Genomic DNA, 14,447 nt, shown 5'->3' with positions numbered 1-14,447 from the left:
TTATCTGATTTAAGTTGTATGTGCTCCATAATGTATAAGTGTTAGCCATAGCCAAAAGAAATGCCACACAGGTCTGTAAATTGTCAAAAGCTTACTAAAAATCAGTTGTACTTAGGCTCCTCAACTTAGATGATACTAAAATAAGCCTGTGCATCCATTCTGTGTAATTGAAGCACCTCCATGTTGCAGTCTCCATTAAAGAGAACAGAATCCAGCAAATACTTTAAGCCCTCTTCTGAGCTGAAACAGGGAGATTGGGTTTGACTTCTAACCTAAATCAGTGATAAAAATTGCTATATTTGCTTTTATCCTCAATACTGAAATTCCTGAGACTTCCTGGTTTCTATGAGATTTCTAGAGGATTAGCTCTGAAGAAATTAAGATTCTGCACCATTGACCAGAATCCTGCAGTACTTTACAGTAAAGCTGATAAGCCTCTCCTGTCACATGATATACTATACTCTTCAATAACTGTTTTTAATATTAAAACTGATAAAGATTTTCCACAATAATTTATGAGAATGGAATGAGGAGCTGGCACTTAGCTTTAGGTAACTAATTGGGAGTGTCTGTAATGTCAAAGGAAATGGTGGTGTGCTGCCAGAGCTTTTGAAATACATTTCTTTGTCCCTACATATTGCCACAGTCTTGGCTGAGTTCATCTCCTTAGCACTGGGCCTCCTTAATTGTGTTGACTCATAGGTGTGTGTGGCAGAGGACAAATAAACTTGATGCCATCTAATTTAGTCATTGCTGTCAAACTAAATTTCATAATACCTTCATGTCAGCATATTAACCTCGGGGATAATCTGCAGGTAAGAACACTACTGCAGTTAGAATTCCCCTCCAGTCATTTCTTGGAAACATTCCCTCTGGAGGAATTCAAAGCTCAGAGAAAAGAAGCATTCCCTGTTTTTATATTTCTGTCTGCAATCTCATCTGGATTGATTGCTGTGACTGTTCTCTGTATGCAGTCTTTTTACTCTGTGCCAATTACGGGGGCTGGGGAGTGCTGCTGACTTAGAAATCCTGTAGCGTTTTTGGAGGCTTTCAACTCGGAGGATCATAGCATTTCTCCTGTGGGAGGGCTGGAGAGCTCAAGTGGGTATTATGGTGAGAAAAAACAGGGAATAGGTGAGCCTGAGAGGAACAGAATGCTGGGTCTAAAATGAGTGATAGAATGCTAGAGAGAAGTGGAGCTAGTGGGCTCTGGGTGAGGTAGGGAAAAAAAACAAATGGGAGTTTGGGAGAATTTTAGTGCTCGGAGTGTAGGGACAGAAGTTTCCCTTCAGCCAGCTACTCCACCTAGAGCCACATTTAAAGGCCTGGAGACATACCTAACCCTTATTGTGTTGGACTTTTGTCCTACCTTCTTTTCTCCTCTCAGGAACTGGTAAGATCTAGCAGAGAGATAAGAATGAAGATGGTTATCAACCATCTCTCCACTAACTGCAGGGCTCACCGCTGTTGTAATTTCAGCTTCTTGTCCTGGCGTGCAACCAGACCATTGTTGGTGTCAGATAAGTTTTAGTTTAACCTTCAGCTCACTTTTTTAGCAGTTTTGATCTTGGGAAGAGTTTCCAGTATGAAATAATGGGAAAAATAATAATGTTTTTCCTGTCTGAAGGAGAAAGTGTATTTTGATTCTCTGGCATTCATGTTTCTGTGGAGGGAAGGGCTTAGCTGGAAAATAAAAGAATTGAGCAAATTTGGAAAAATAGCTTTCTGATGTTAAGAAGTCTGATGTTAGGAAGTCTGTAAAAGGGGACTCAGAGTGAACCATAATGGTCACTGTTCAGATTAAAATGCCAGCTGGAGTGTCTGAGAATAGACAGCTTTGCACAAAACACATTAAAAGAAAGGGTGTATGAATATGCAGCAGTAATAGGCTCTGTGTTCTGAGCTTTTTCAGTGTGTGAACCCGTGGAAGAAGTAGTGTTTGCATTATTACAGTATTCCTGTGAAAGACTAGAGAAGCAACAAAAATACAAGTATTTACATATTATTCTTTCTAGAGGCTAATAGCACAGATGTTCTTTTAAAAATAAGTCAAAAAATGGACAGCTTTGTTCAACAAACCAAAGAGAAGTTAGGTTAAAATATTATGGTGTAAATCTGATAATTTGAGATGTACATGAGTTGTTTTGTAGAAATCAAAATATCGCAGAAATATATCTCAGAATGCCAGACTGACTTTCCATTTGGGTTCCTTGTCATTTCATTCTCTTCAGCTGACAGGCTGCCCGGGGAGGTTGTGGAATCTCCGGCCCTGGAGATGTTCAGAACTTAACTGCTCAGTTCCTGAGCAGCCTGACGGAATGTTGAAATTAGTTGCTTTTTGAGTGTAGTCCTTTTGCATGCAAATTATTCTGCGGCTCTTTATATATGGGGAAAGTAAACAAACACAGATAGCAAAATATATTAATATTTTAATAAACTGTGTTTTAAAAGCCCACTGTATAGGTTGCTAATAGTTTTAGTCCTGTTTGGGTTTTCCTTGGGCTATTGTTTGTTACTCTGTATTAGGATCTTATAAATCTGGGTGAGAACACACAGAGCTAAAATGAGTAGCCTGTTCTTGTCCTCTGTCCCTGCATTTTGTATTTGGGATGTAAAAAGTCTTCTTGTGGACTTGGATCTGTGAGCTTCTGCAGAACCCATAGATAGCTACCATGTAGTAAGAGCAGTCCTTACAATAAGGACTTACAGAAAATGAAGGATGCAGGAAAGCTGTAAATCCCTTTTCTTTTTTCTTCACGTGGTTTTAATAATTCTTAGTGCCTTATGTGAGTTTTGGTTTTAATATTGTTTATCTTCCATGAAGTTCTGAGCCTGGTGACCACCCAGTGGTCTATACTTTACTGAAGAGTAGAGGTTCAAAAGGGAACAAAATACCTCTGAGAGCGATTAGAAAAAGGAAGAGTTAGAGGGAGACAATGTTAGTGGTTCATCTTCTTTCTACAGAAAAAAATACTTGATATTAGCCCTTTAAAGTAGCTGTTCGCTTTAGTGGAAAAAATCGAGTGGAAAGCAGAGCTTGATTAAAGTTATGTAAGGCTGTAAATACAGATAAACACAATTATAACCAGAAAATTGATCTCTATGGTTTTACGTTAAAACTTATACTCAAGAAATGTACCTTACTGTATATAAACCAGACATAATATAGATAATAGAAAATTAATGTAAATAACTGCATTTATATGAGAAATTAGTAGTATTAGGGGGAAAATACCCTTTTTCTCTTAAATTAGAAATAATAATGTAAATTTTCATTTGGAATGTGAAGAGAACATGCTCAGTGCTGCTAATGATCTCATTGGACGTTTTAGCTATATTTTGTATCAAAATATTCTGGCTGTAGATGGTTTTTTTTAAAGGTTTTTTTGCTGGTAATTGGAGACTGACCCACCACAGAGAAATACAGGGTATCCAAGTGGAACACTAAAATAGAGAAATAGTTTTTAAGAAAAGCACAGGAAACCTAGCAAATCTGTCGGTTTTCAGAGTGGAGAGCCTTCCCATCACCCTTCCTTCCGCCATGATAGGACATCAAGAAGGATTCTGCTCCGTGAAAGTGGAGAACTAAATATCAGAATATTTCTAGTCAGAGAGGCTTTCTTCGAGCACACTTTACTTTTATCCCTATTTTGAGCTAACTGACTTCCCATCTTGTACAGAGGTTCTCACTTAGCTCCTCTGTGGAGAGGTCTGAAGTTAGTGTGATGGAAAACCATGTAGATATAGGAAAGTAAATGATGTCTCTTCAAGACATATTTCAAGGGGGAAAAGATGAAAAACTAGTTCCATTGACAAAGTTTGATTTTGTACCATGAATAAAACCTTTATTTCACAGGTGTTTGAAATTTCAGATTGTATGTCTTTTAAATGAGTTTTAAACAGAAATCATCACAGAATTCACCAGTCACATATGACTAAGCAAACAATTCTGTTCTATAAAAACAAGGATACATCAGATTCATGGGTAAATTTTCCTGTTATATACCATTTCAAAGTTGTTTAACTGTCTGGGTATATATATGTTTTGAGACAGTTTTAAAGGCAGGAAATTGTATTTCAAGAAGTATTTAAATAAGAATGTTACCATATATATGGAACAGCAGCTCTGTGTTGTTGCAGTGAGATGGATGCATTCCTGGGAGTTTCCCTTAAGAAAGCAGAGCTGTCTGATTCCATGGAGTATGCTCAGGCTGGTGCTGGTGTGCAGACTGAGTGCCTGGTCCACTGCCAGCCCTCCTAGGAGCTCCCCTAGGGCCAGACAGCTACTTGCTTGTCCTTGGGGGAACAAGTTCTTCTCCACTGTGGAAGTTTCTAAAACTTGATATATTGTAAACTCTGAAATTTGGTTTTTGAAAACCAAACACCTTCCTAATGTTTATGCTTCTGAGTAACTTGACTGATTTCTGCCCACATCTATACATCCTGCTTTGAGGCAGGGGGTTGCAGAACCTGGTTTGAAGCTGTAATTTTGTTCCAGCTGAGCAGGCAGGGTCCCAGTACTGATGCTGTGTCATCCCCATTCCATGGCACACAGATTCCTGGAAGTTCGTCAGCAACACTCTGTGGCTTTGAAAGCAGAAAATCACAATGTTCTCAGACAGAAAAGTTTGTAGGTGATGAAACACAAGCATGTTGGACGCCTGTGAACTTCAGATGGCTCTGATAATCCTGTTACATATTCTGTGCCACTTCCTCCCCAGTTTTGTGTCCTTGAAGCAGCCTTGCCAGACTCAGGCAAGCAGAAGCCAACTTTGATGTTACCAGCAAACAATTCTGTGGGCATTGGCAAACAGGAAGGCTTTTGGATTAAGAGATCATCTCAGCCACAGCTGCCTTTTCTGTCTGTTTGCTTACAAGAACTGCAGCAGTAGTTTTCTTCCACAATTCTGCAATTGCTAGTGCAAGTTTCTATTTTTAGTTACACAAATTATTTCTGGGATGTAGTAACAGAGCAGAAGAAGCCAGAGATATCCTGGTTATGTGGCTGAAATGCTCTAAACAGTACTTCTATATATGCAAGATGCTGACAGGGTTTTTTAGTTAGGTTTTTTGTCTGTTAATTTCTTCAGATAACTTTATAAGGAGCCAATACCAAAAGACACCTCACATTATATTGTATAGGGGAATTACATTTGTAGTATTTCCAGTGATGTGCTGTGTTACAAATTACAACCTGCAGTTATTATAAACTTACACTAAGTTTATAAAATGTGTTTTTCCCTACAATGAAATTTGAGGTAAAAAAAAGGAAAAATTGTTGGAGTGGTTACTCTAGTTACCTTGAGAAGAGCAGAGGAAAAGCCTTAAAGCCATCTCTAAAGATGGTGAGGTCTTGAGCTATTTTTATAAGGACCATCTCAAGTTTATTCATTAGCCTTTAAAAATTTGGTACCAAAATAAATTTCTCCAGTCTTTTTCTTAATTCCTGTTTAGTTGTGGAGTGTGTCTGCAGCTTCTTGGGAATTGAATTGTGTTCTGTATCATGCCTCACTTGGTAATATTGGTTCCTGTCATGGGCTAAGCACTGCCCCTCTAACTCAAGTGCTCATCTCCTCTCACAGAGCAGGGCTGGCGTGTAGCAGTGCTGAGAGAAGACTTGGCCAACACAAACTTCTATAAAAGACTGGAGCCAATCTTACTTTTTCCTGAAAAACAAGCTGTATAAATGAGGAAAAAGCTATCCTGCCAGTACAGCCCAGTTCTGTTCCAATGTACTCTTTGAGGAATCCCTCTGGCAGTTCATTTTGTGTGGCTTTTTTACCTCTGGGTGGAAATTACATGAACTTACTGGAGATCATTAATCCCCAATCAAATCTAGGAGCTATCAGTGGTAGATTTTTTTTTTTAATAGCAAAGGCATAAAAATGTCTCAGGATTTTGTGTAGTATTTCACTTAGCAGGAGATTTGGAGGTAACCAGGTCTCACATTTCAGACTACCAGAGCTGGATCTAAATTCCTGTGGACAAAAAGCCACACAGATACTTAAGAAGAAAATTGCTCTCTGCTACATTAGGTTTTAGCTGCAGGCAGCAACTGGACACTAATCAAGAAGGGTCAGTAACTCAGTCATCATAAAAATCCAGCAAATTCATGTTCAAATTGTTTAGCCTGTTGAATTGAATTACTGGCTTTTCTCTGGCATGCCTAAAACAGATCAGTGCTACTGATTCTCATACACTTTACCTGGGGGCAGGTTATGTTGTATTGAAAATTAGAGTTGAAGGTAAGAGATAATAAATGGATAACTGGGCCCTTTTACTTGAACTGTTTGAAGAAGATCCCAGAAAGAAAGTTCCAAAGCTACTTTCCCTTCCCCTTAAAACCCATTTATCTCGTGTGTGAGAATTGAAACTAAATTAATGGAAATTTGACAAGCAATAGGAGAATGGTTGTATTTGATACTGTTGAACTGCTTGCCCAGATGAAATTAGATTGTTTTTTAATCACTCTTTTATAAATGTCTAGATTTCCTTTTTTTCACTTCTGGTGCGGACAGTAAGTCTGGAAAGTATTTCACCATTCCTTCACCCAGTTCTCTGTTTATTTGAAGAATAACGTAATTCTTTGTCCAAAGCCAAGTGTACAGTGCTGTTCTGTATACAGTCCTACAGTTTTTAGCAGAATATATCACTAAAAGAGAAACCTTCCATTTTCAAAAAGCATGACCTTAACAAGATTAAGCTTACATGTACTTTCCATTGATTTAATTTAAATAATTTTCCAGACAGAATTCATATAATCAAGGTCAAAATCTGGGAATTACAGTAAGTTTTAAAAAGCTTAGATCAATTTTGCTCTATTTGTTTTTACAGAAACCAAGGTTGTAACTACTTTATTTTAAATTGCAATAAGCCATCATTAATTTCACTAAGAGTACTTAAATGCATATCAGATAACTTGATGTAAGGACACTTTTTAAAAATTACAAGTGTTAGTTTTATGTAGAAAAAAGCAAACAAATTGCACCTGAGGACCACAAAATACATATCTTAAGTTTTGTTTGTGCAGAAGAGGGTTAGTCTCTATAGCTGTACTGTCATAGCAGTATCACCTTTTCTTACTCTTGCAGCGTAGTGCAGCTTCTGTTACTGTGGCTTATTCTCCAAGAAAAGTAAGTTATATTTGTAGAAGTGCTTTTTAGCCAAGGTAACATTTGCATGGGAACAACACCAACATGTAAATAGCTCTTGTGCCCTGAGCAGAGCAAGTTGATGGCTTAGAATAGGCCACAGTCTGAATTGGAAATTTAATGGTATTTGAAACATCACTAGCTATTTCAGTGATTATTTTACCAGAGTTGTAGAGCTGCCATTGGGTAGTAGGTACACCCTGAGTAGAAAATTTATTCATCTCGCCCCTCAGCACCAATCTGTTGATGTTTAAATGTGGGTAACCACATAATTTAGTTCTACAGGGAATGATAGCAATGTCTGATCCTTGGTTTTTGATTTACTAGTGTGGTTAGTGAAAAAGATGAAATGTATTCAGAAATCCCCTTTAGCTATATTTCCCTTACCTAATAGCTATTGACTTTGGCACTACTTGCAAAGTGTACCTGAAAAATACGTATTTTCCTCTTGTTTCAGAACTTACAGCAAACTTTGTCTCTGTGTTAAAGTTTGTCTGTAAAAATGAATCTTAAAATACTCAAAAATTCATATTTTATTCATAAATTAACCTGAAAATGTCTGCCAGATGGGCAGCAAATTTTGTGCTATGTGTACTGCATGCTAATTTTAGACAAAATCAAATTATTTGGAACCTTTTGTAACAAGACAAGGCTAAAAGCCACCTATTGCCCTTAATAAATGGATATGAAAGATCAGCCATAGAACTGTTCTGTGTAAGCCAACAGCTGTCACCAGTTAGCAATAATTCCACATTCCTGGGAAGGTGATTTCCAGAATTATGAAGAAGAGCATCACAGTAATACATATAACTGTGCCTGCTAGCACAGGGTAATGTGACCAAAGAGTGGCTGACAGCTAGTAACACAGTGGCATGATCAGTCCATAAAATCTTTTCACTAATTGGTCTTCCCCAATCTGTCATCTGTTCAAAACAGTGTTGTTCATAATCTCCCCTAAATGAGGCATTTATGAGCCAGTGGATATCATTGGTTAAGTACTTAAAACAATCAGGGGTAGGTAGGTTAGAAGTACTTTAACACCAATTATTTCTTTGTGTGGTCCACTTTTTCAGCCAAGTTTGGAGAGGTTTTATCCTTGTTCTTTCTTAAAATTCTTGAAACTTGTGTAAGAAAGTCAGGGAGAGCTTCTGTAAAACTACACATACATACTGAAGATTCCTTCAGCTGTTCAGGGAACTCTACACTGTTCAGCAGGAAACAGGATGGGCGAAAGGGGGAAAAAAAGACCACTGGTTTAAAAGATAATGTAGCAGCAAGAGACCTAAAACTCTCTGGGATGAGTTAATCTTAAAATGTTTGGTAACTGCGAGTTAAGGCTGATACTTTTTTGGTTTTGTTTTTGATGGATAGCCTATGCAAATGGAGATCCTACCACACATTAAATTTTTCAGGTAATGGAAAGTTGGGACTGGAAGAGATGGATGTGCCTTTCCTACAGGATGGTTATTAATTTTCAAGGGAGTTTTCATGCATCTGGAGTAGTTTCTCTCATTCATGGAAGCAGTAACATCTTAACAGAATTCTAAGCCTATCCTCTTCAACTTTTGCTCTTGTACCACTGCTCTCTGTCACTCAATTAGCCTGTGACATTGGTTAGCCTTAAGGCACTGACTGTTTGCAGTGCTGATGCAAGAGTAAATCCTTTCTGAACACTCCTTGTTCCTGCTGCTGAGAGTGCAGAAATTCCAGGGAACTCCAGCTCTCTGGGTCATGTGCTCCAATGGTGAAATGATTGCCCACAGGTGACGAGAAAATTGCAATTTGAGATCTTCAGAGCTTCCACACCAGGTGTGCATTGCTGAGTCAAGAGCAGGTATTGCCAGGTCACTTCTGTGCAGCACTGACAGTCTTACTCTTCAGCAGAGGCATGTTTGAAACCAGTAGCAGTCACTAACACAGGCTTGCAACTGACTGTAACAAGTCCATGAGATTTGACTTCATAAAACTTGCTTTGAAAAATCTGAGACAAGGCAAAGTAAAAGCAAAGCAGTGTAGGTAGGGATTATTTATGGAGAGATGGCTATCCAAGTTTTTTGAGCTTGAAAGAAGATAAGGTCGTTATCAAGTGCTGTTTATCAGCAGCATGCAGTAGAGGAAACTAGGGAGGTGTGTAACTTCTTTTGGAAGAAGAAGGAAGGGCAGTGTTGGCTACAAATTATATTGTTACAGCTAATTCCAATGCATTTAGAAGTTCTAAGAAACAAAGTCATTTGGATTAAAATGTATAGTCTTGAAGAGGTATTCCAAGTCATGAAAAATGAAGAGAAAATATTTTTTAAAAGATTGTCTGGATCGTAAAATAATTGCTGTACGTACAAAATAGTGTCATATATGACTCTACAGCCTTACCTTTATTATTTCTTTGAGGTAAGTACTGCTGGTTTTCACCTGTCTGCTGTAAGATGTTACAAGGTTTTCGCTTGTTTGCCTAGAAATAAGATGGTGAGGTTGTCCTGTATATTTTTTGAAATGAAGTTAGTTGCAGTATAACACAGACTAGTGATTACTACTTAGATTTGGCCTTCATAGAGTAACACACACACACACACGCGCACACACAGAGTCCCCTTATTTTACTTTTTCTGAGGCTGTTTTACCTCCACAAAATGTTGCTAGGCAAAGGGAAACATCATTGCTGGAATGTGCTGACAAGAATTTAATAAAGATGGAGCTGTGCAGCAAGTCTCTTCAGAGTTGATTGAAATAAATACTCACTCCGGGAGTTGAAAGTTGAACACATTAAACTGCTGCAGAGGGTCTCTGTCCTGTCTTTTTTGACAGGAAAAATACCCTTGGAAGAGGATATTTCACATCACACTGAAAAAGAATATTGAATATTCTGTGAAGTGGGGGGTCCCATCATAGTTGCAAATCTGCAAGTAGGTTTTTTTGTGCTGTTAGTTTCTGTTTGCCATCTGAGATATTCAGAGGCTGAGGTCATAGCTTCATGAGCTTTTTTTCTGGCAATAACGCTTGGTTTTAAGAATCATCCATCACTTTTCCTGGCTCACCATTCTGCTTGTGTGGCAACAGAATGGAGAATCAGAGAACTGACATAGAGTAAAGACAACCTTATTTTATGCAGCTGCACAAAGTGGTGTATGTTGGAGTTGGTTGGAATTGCTAGGGAAGCACATGTATGATCACTGAATTTCAGTATTAACTAATGATACAGGTGGCAGCTCTATACTCTGCAGTGCTTTTCAGACATAACTGTAACTGTGAAATCTGCATAGATGCTGAAGAGAGAAGTTACGATGGCAAACTTTAGCCCAAGGACAGAAGCCTCTGAAGTCCATGAAGAAAGGCAGGACTTCCCCATGTTCTAGAGTTTAGTCGGACCTCGGTCTTACTTCTTGAAGTGGGGTACAGAGCAAAGAAGTTACTGTTATCCTGTAGATGGGAAAACTCATACAGTCCATTGGTTTTTTTACACTGCAGAGGGTAGAGCTGGCATCTGTATCAAAAGACAACATTTATGAAATACATTAATTCTGCAGAGTTTTGGGAAGTAAGCTCTTTACCAGTTAAAGTGGGGACCACTAAGACTCTTGTATTCCATCGCAAAAGCTGATCCTAGGAAGTGGACACGTGTGCAGGTTTATCTGTTTCGTAAGGTTCAGTGACGGTGGATTGTCAGCATTTTACGTCAGCTGTATTTCTCTTCTGATAGCTGTGAGTGTGGATAAAAGTGGGAGAATTTACAGAATCACAGCATTGTGAGGGTTTGGAAGTGACCTCTGGAGGTCACCCAGTCCAACCCTCCTGCCAGGGCAGGGTCACCTAGAGCAGGTTACACAGGAATGCATCCAGGTGGGTTTTGAATTTCATCGGAGAGGGAGAATCCATGACCTCCCTGGGCAGCTTTAAGAGATTTAAAAGCTGTAATCAGAGCTTAGGACCCCTTCTTCAGTTCCTTTTACTCAGTGGTAAAGTATTCGTTAAAAGAGAAGCACTGAGTGGCCTCCTTGAGAGTGGCCTCCTTTAATGAACAGGATGTTGATTTAATTTGCTGAGTATTTTGCCTAGGGTTCACTGAACTGTCTTAATGCTTTTAATGTGGAGTATAAAAATGTTAGTGAGACAAGTATTTTTTTACATGTTTTGGTGGCAGACATCTGTACAGACTAATGATGCATGTTTTCAGTGAACCCATAGCAGTTTGCCATTTAGCACAGATTGCAGAGACACTGCAATCTGTGTTCCCACATCCCCCTTGTCTTGGAGTCTGCTGTCAATATACAGCAAAGCCTTTTTTCCCCAAGAACATTGCTTAAAAAAAAAAACTAAGAGAAGCAGCTATGTGAAGTCTTGCCTTTGGGTGAATTTCTGAACTGTCTGTTCTAGGAGATAGCATTTCCTTTGTTCCAAGTGCATAGACTCAGGGCTTTGCTAAGGCAAAGGGCTTTGCTAGGGCAAAAGCACTGCCACCAAAGAAGAGCACTCTTGCATGGATTTATGTCACTTATCAGTGAGCAGTTACCCATTGATGCTCACAAGTAGTTCATAATTCTCTCTGAGTAGACAAGGTTTTTGTGGGCTCATATTCTTCATCTGACAAAATGCCTATAACACTTTTGCCAAAGGCAGTATTTTCCAAGGCTTAGCTTTCCTAGTGCCAAGGACTCTTCAAAAGCAGTCCAAAAGCCAAGTACTAGTGGGCATAAAAGCCTACTGTGGCAATAGAAAAGGCATTAAAAACTTTTGTATTTGTTCACACAAGTGTTTCAGTGTGGAAAATCCTGCCTTTAAGCTTCATTAACTTCATACGACTACAAACTAAGAGTCCAGTGTTTTATGCATTTTTATGCATTTAAATTTTAAGACAATGAGCATTAAAGTTGAGATGCAGATTACAAGCAAGAAAGGAAAGAAAATGGATTTTCACCGCAGAACAAAGTGCTGTGAGACCTGCAGCTCTGCAGCACTCCACCAGAACTCTAGGTTGAAGTTTTAAGTCAGCCATTCACAGAAAAATGCAAAATCCTTTGAGCAATGCACAAGAGGATGTATTGACCTATTAAAAAAAAGAGCTATAACTGTGAGTTGCAAGGCAAGTATATCTTTGCCATGCTGTGATGCCTAAAATCTTTCAGCACTGTCCACCTGTCTAGGATGGATGCAGTGATAAAACTTCTCAGTCACTGCTGAGAATTTTTCAAAATCCCACAGTCTTACTACTGCACAAACAGTTTTATATAATGAAATACCTATCCTGGCATGCAGCGTGAGATCTGAGTAACAAAATGTGGCATGGCAGAGAGACTGAACTAGATGATGTTTAAGGTCCCTTCTGACCCAAACCATTCTGTGATTCTATGAATATCTCCAAGTACTGAAGTCCAGGATTCCAGGAAACATGACTTGACTTTCCAGAGCATATCAGCCATCAAACATTGAGTATGTTCAAGTTCAACATTAAGCAAGTATGTAAACATATGTGGTTCTTGCAGCAGTTCTGTCGTGCACAAAGGATACAAATCCAAATGTTAATACAGAATATGCTATTTAAATGGGGAACAAAGAAGCTTTGTGATTCATCACAGTACAAAACACTAGCTCTTCTTTATAGTTGTTCCGTAAGATTCACACAATTTTATATGCTACTCTTGAAATAACACAAACTGAGTTCCAGAGTTGCTTTCACATAAGAATCTATGGTCTCATAAAAGGGTTGTGTGAATGACTTCCCTTTGCAGTGCTATTGCTTGACAAATTCTAGAGCTGCAACACAGGACTAAGTAAGTGTTGGATTTCTGTGTGGGATCTCTGCAGCCATCTAAACTCAGTCCATAAAGTAAGCTGTCTGCTTCCATTGCTGTCTGCTTTTCATTTCCACTGCTGAGCTAAATTACTGATAAAACTTACCACTTTTGAAAGTTTAACTTGGTTAGTGTAGTGGTTTGCCAATTTTTCTGTACTCCAGAATTTTTTATTCTGCTTCACTGCAAATCTGGCCCTGTATCCCTTTAGATGTCTACAAAAGCACCTCAGAGAGCACTGGCCTGCACTGGGGGGATTTGGGGAGTGACTGGCCAGAGCCCAGGATGTGCAGCTTCTCTCGCTGATGACTTAGGGATGTAGACATGCATGTGGTCTGCAAACTCAGCATTTTAAAAATCATGAGCTGGTCTGAGCTGCATAGTTTCAGGGAGAATGTGGTTCCTACAGCCAGTGGATGTGTGGCAGGCAGGGAGTGATGTGCCTGAATAGGAAATTGCAGAGGATTGCAAACAGCAGTCTGCTTCTCTCTGAATGTTTTCCACGTTTGTCATCCAAGCAGAACTTGTTAAGGTTCAAATTAGGGTTTTTTTTAAATCATTGGTTTTAACTATTTTAGTAGTGTTGTGGTGGACTGTGCTGTTAACTAAAACTTGCCATCTTATGCATCAATTATTCAGTGTTTGAAAGTGGAGACAAATTACTGCCCATGTTTAAAGCCTTTAACTGGGGACTGCATTTAGTTCAGGATGCTTTTTGTTTTGCCTAGGAAGGTAGGAGTGACCAACTAGTCCTAGAGGATTCCTAGAGGTCTTGTTCTGTCTTGTTTTTTTAATCCAGAAAATGCTTTTCTTTGTCAAAAAAAACCTTAAAGCATTGGAGTAAGGAAATAAAACTAGACCAGGCTGCTACTGCAGCCTTAAAGCAAAGCCACTGTAGTGCAGATACATTTCTTAAAACACTTTTTTTTTCCCCACAGACCTAAAGATTTTCGAATGAAGTAATAACAATAAAAGAAGTGCCATCAGGAGTGTCTCCCCTCCGTCAAAGAAAATTCTAACATGGAAGCATCTGTGCATCTCAGTCAACCATTCTATACTGAATGTTTCTGACAGCTGTTAGCAAACTTACTGTATTTTAAACAGCTCTGAGAATAGCGATTACCTTGTTAATACAATCTGTACTCTGTATTGTGTGATCTGGTATTTGTTAATGGCATTTGGTTTGATACCATTATTAAAGAATTGATACCTTTGTAATGAATATTTGCATCTCATAGAAACAATCCATTGACTGCTGATATGAAGTCACTTACTCTTAAATTTGCAAATCTTGAATTCTGTGCAGGAGGAGCAGAGAGTAATTAATGGTCACCAGCCCTAAGTTTTCATCCTTGAGCTTTGGCCCTCTTTTGATAGATTGTGCTTTAAGTAACATAATGACAACTACTATTTTTTTAATAATCTTACTTTTTTCAGACTACTGTTTATCTGTATCTAAATCTTGAGTGTGTTGAATGACAGCAGCAGGGTTGACTCTACTTTCTAGCTGCTG

At 38.7% G+C, this 14,447-nt stretch overlaps 1 protein-coding gene across 1 annotated transcript in view; it reads left to right on the top strand.

Annotated features, from left to right (window-relative positions):
• MRPL13 (mitochondrial ribosomal protein L13) overlaps positions 1–14,156 on the top strand; it is a 29,792-nt gene extending 15,636 nt beyond the window's left edge. Inside the window, exon 7 of the mRNA XM_085053482.1 lies at positions 13,873–14,156. Coding sequence (XP_084909608.1) covers positions 13,873–13,897 — 25 coding nt within the window. The 3' untranslated portion in view covers positions 13,898–14,156. The remainder of the gene's footprint in view (positions 1–13,872) is intronic.
• The last annotated feature ends 291 nt before the right edge of the window (positions 14,157–14,447 follow it).

This window comes from Lichenostomus cassidix, chromosome 2 (genome assembly GCF_008360975.1).
Source record: "Lichenostomus cassidix isolate B80296 chromosome 2, HeHo_3.0, whole genome shotgun sequence".
NCBI lineage: Eukaryota > Metazoa > Chordata > Aves > Passeriformes > Meliphagidae > Lichenostomus > Lichenostomus cassidix.
The sequence above is the reverse complement of the archived record's forward strand: the minus strand, read 5'-3'. Positions and strand labels throughout refer to the sequence as shown.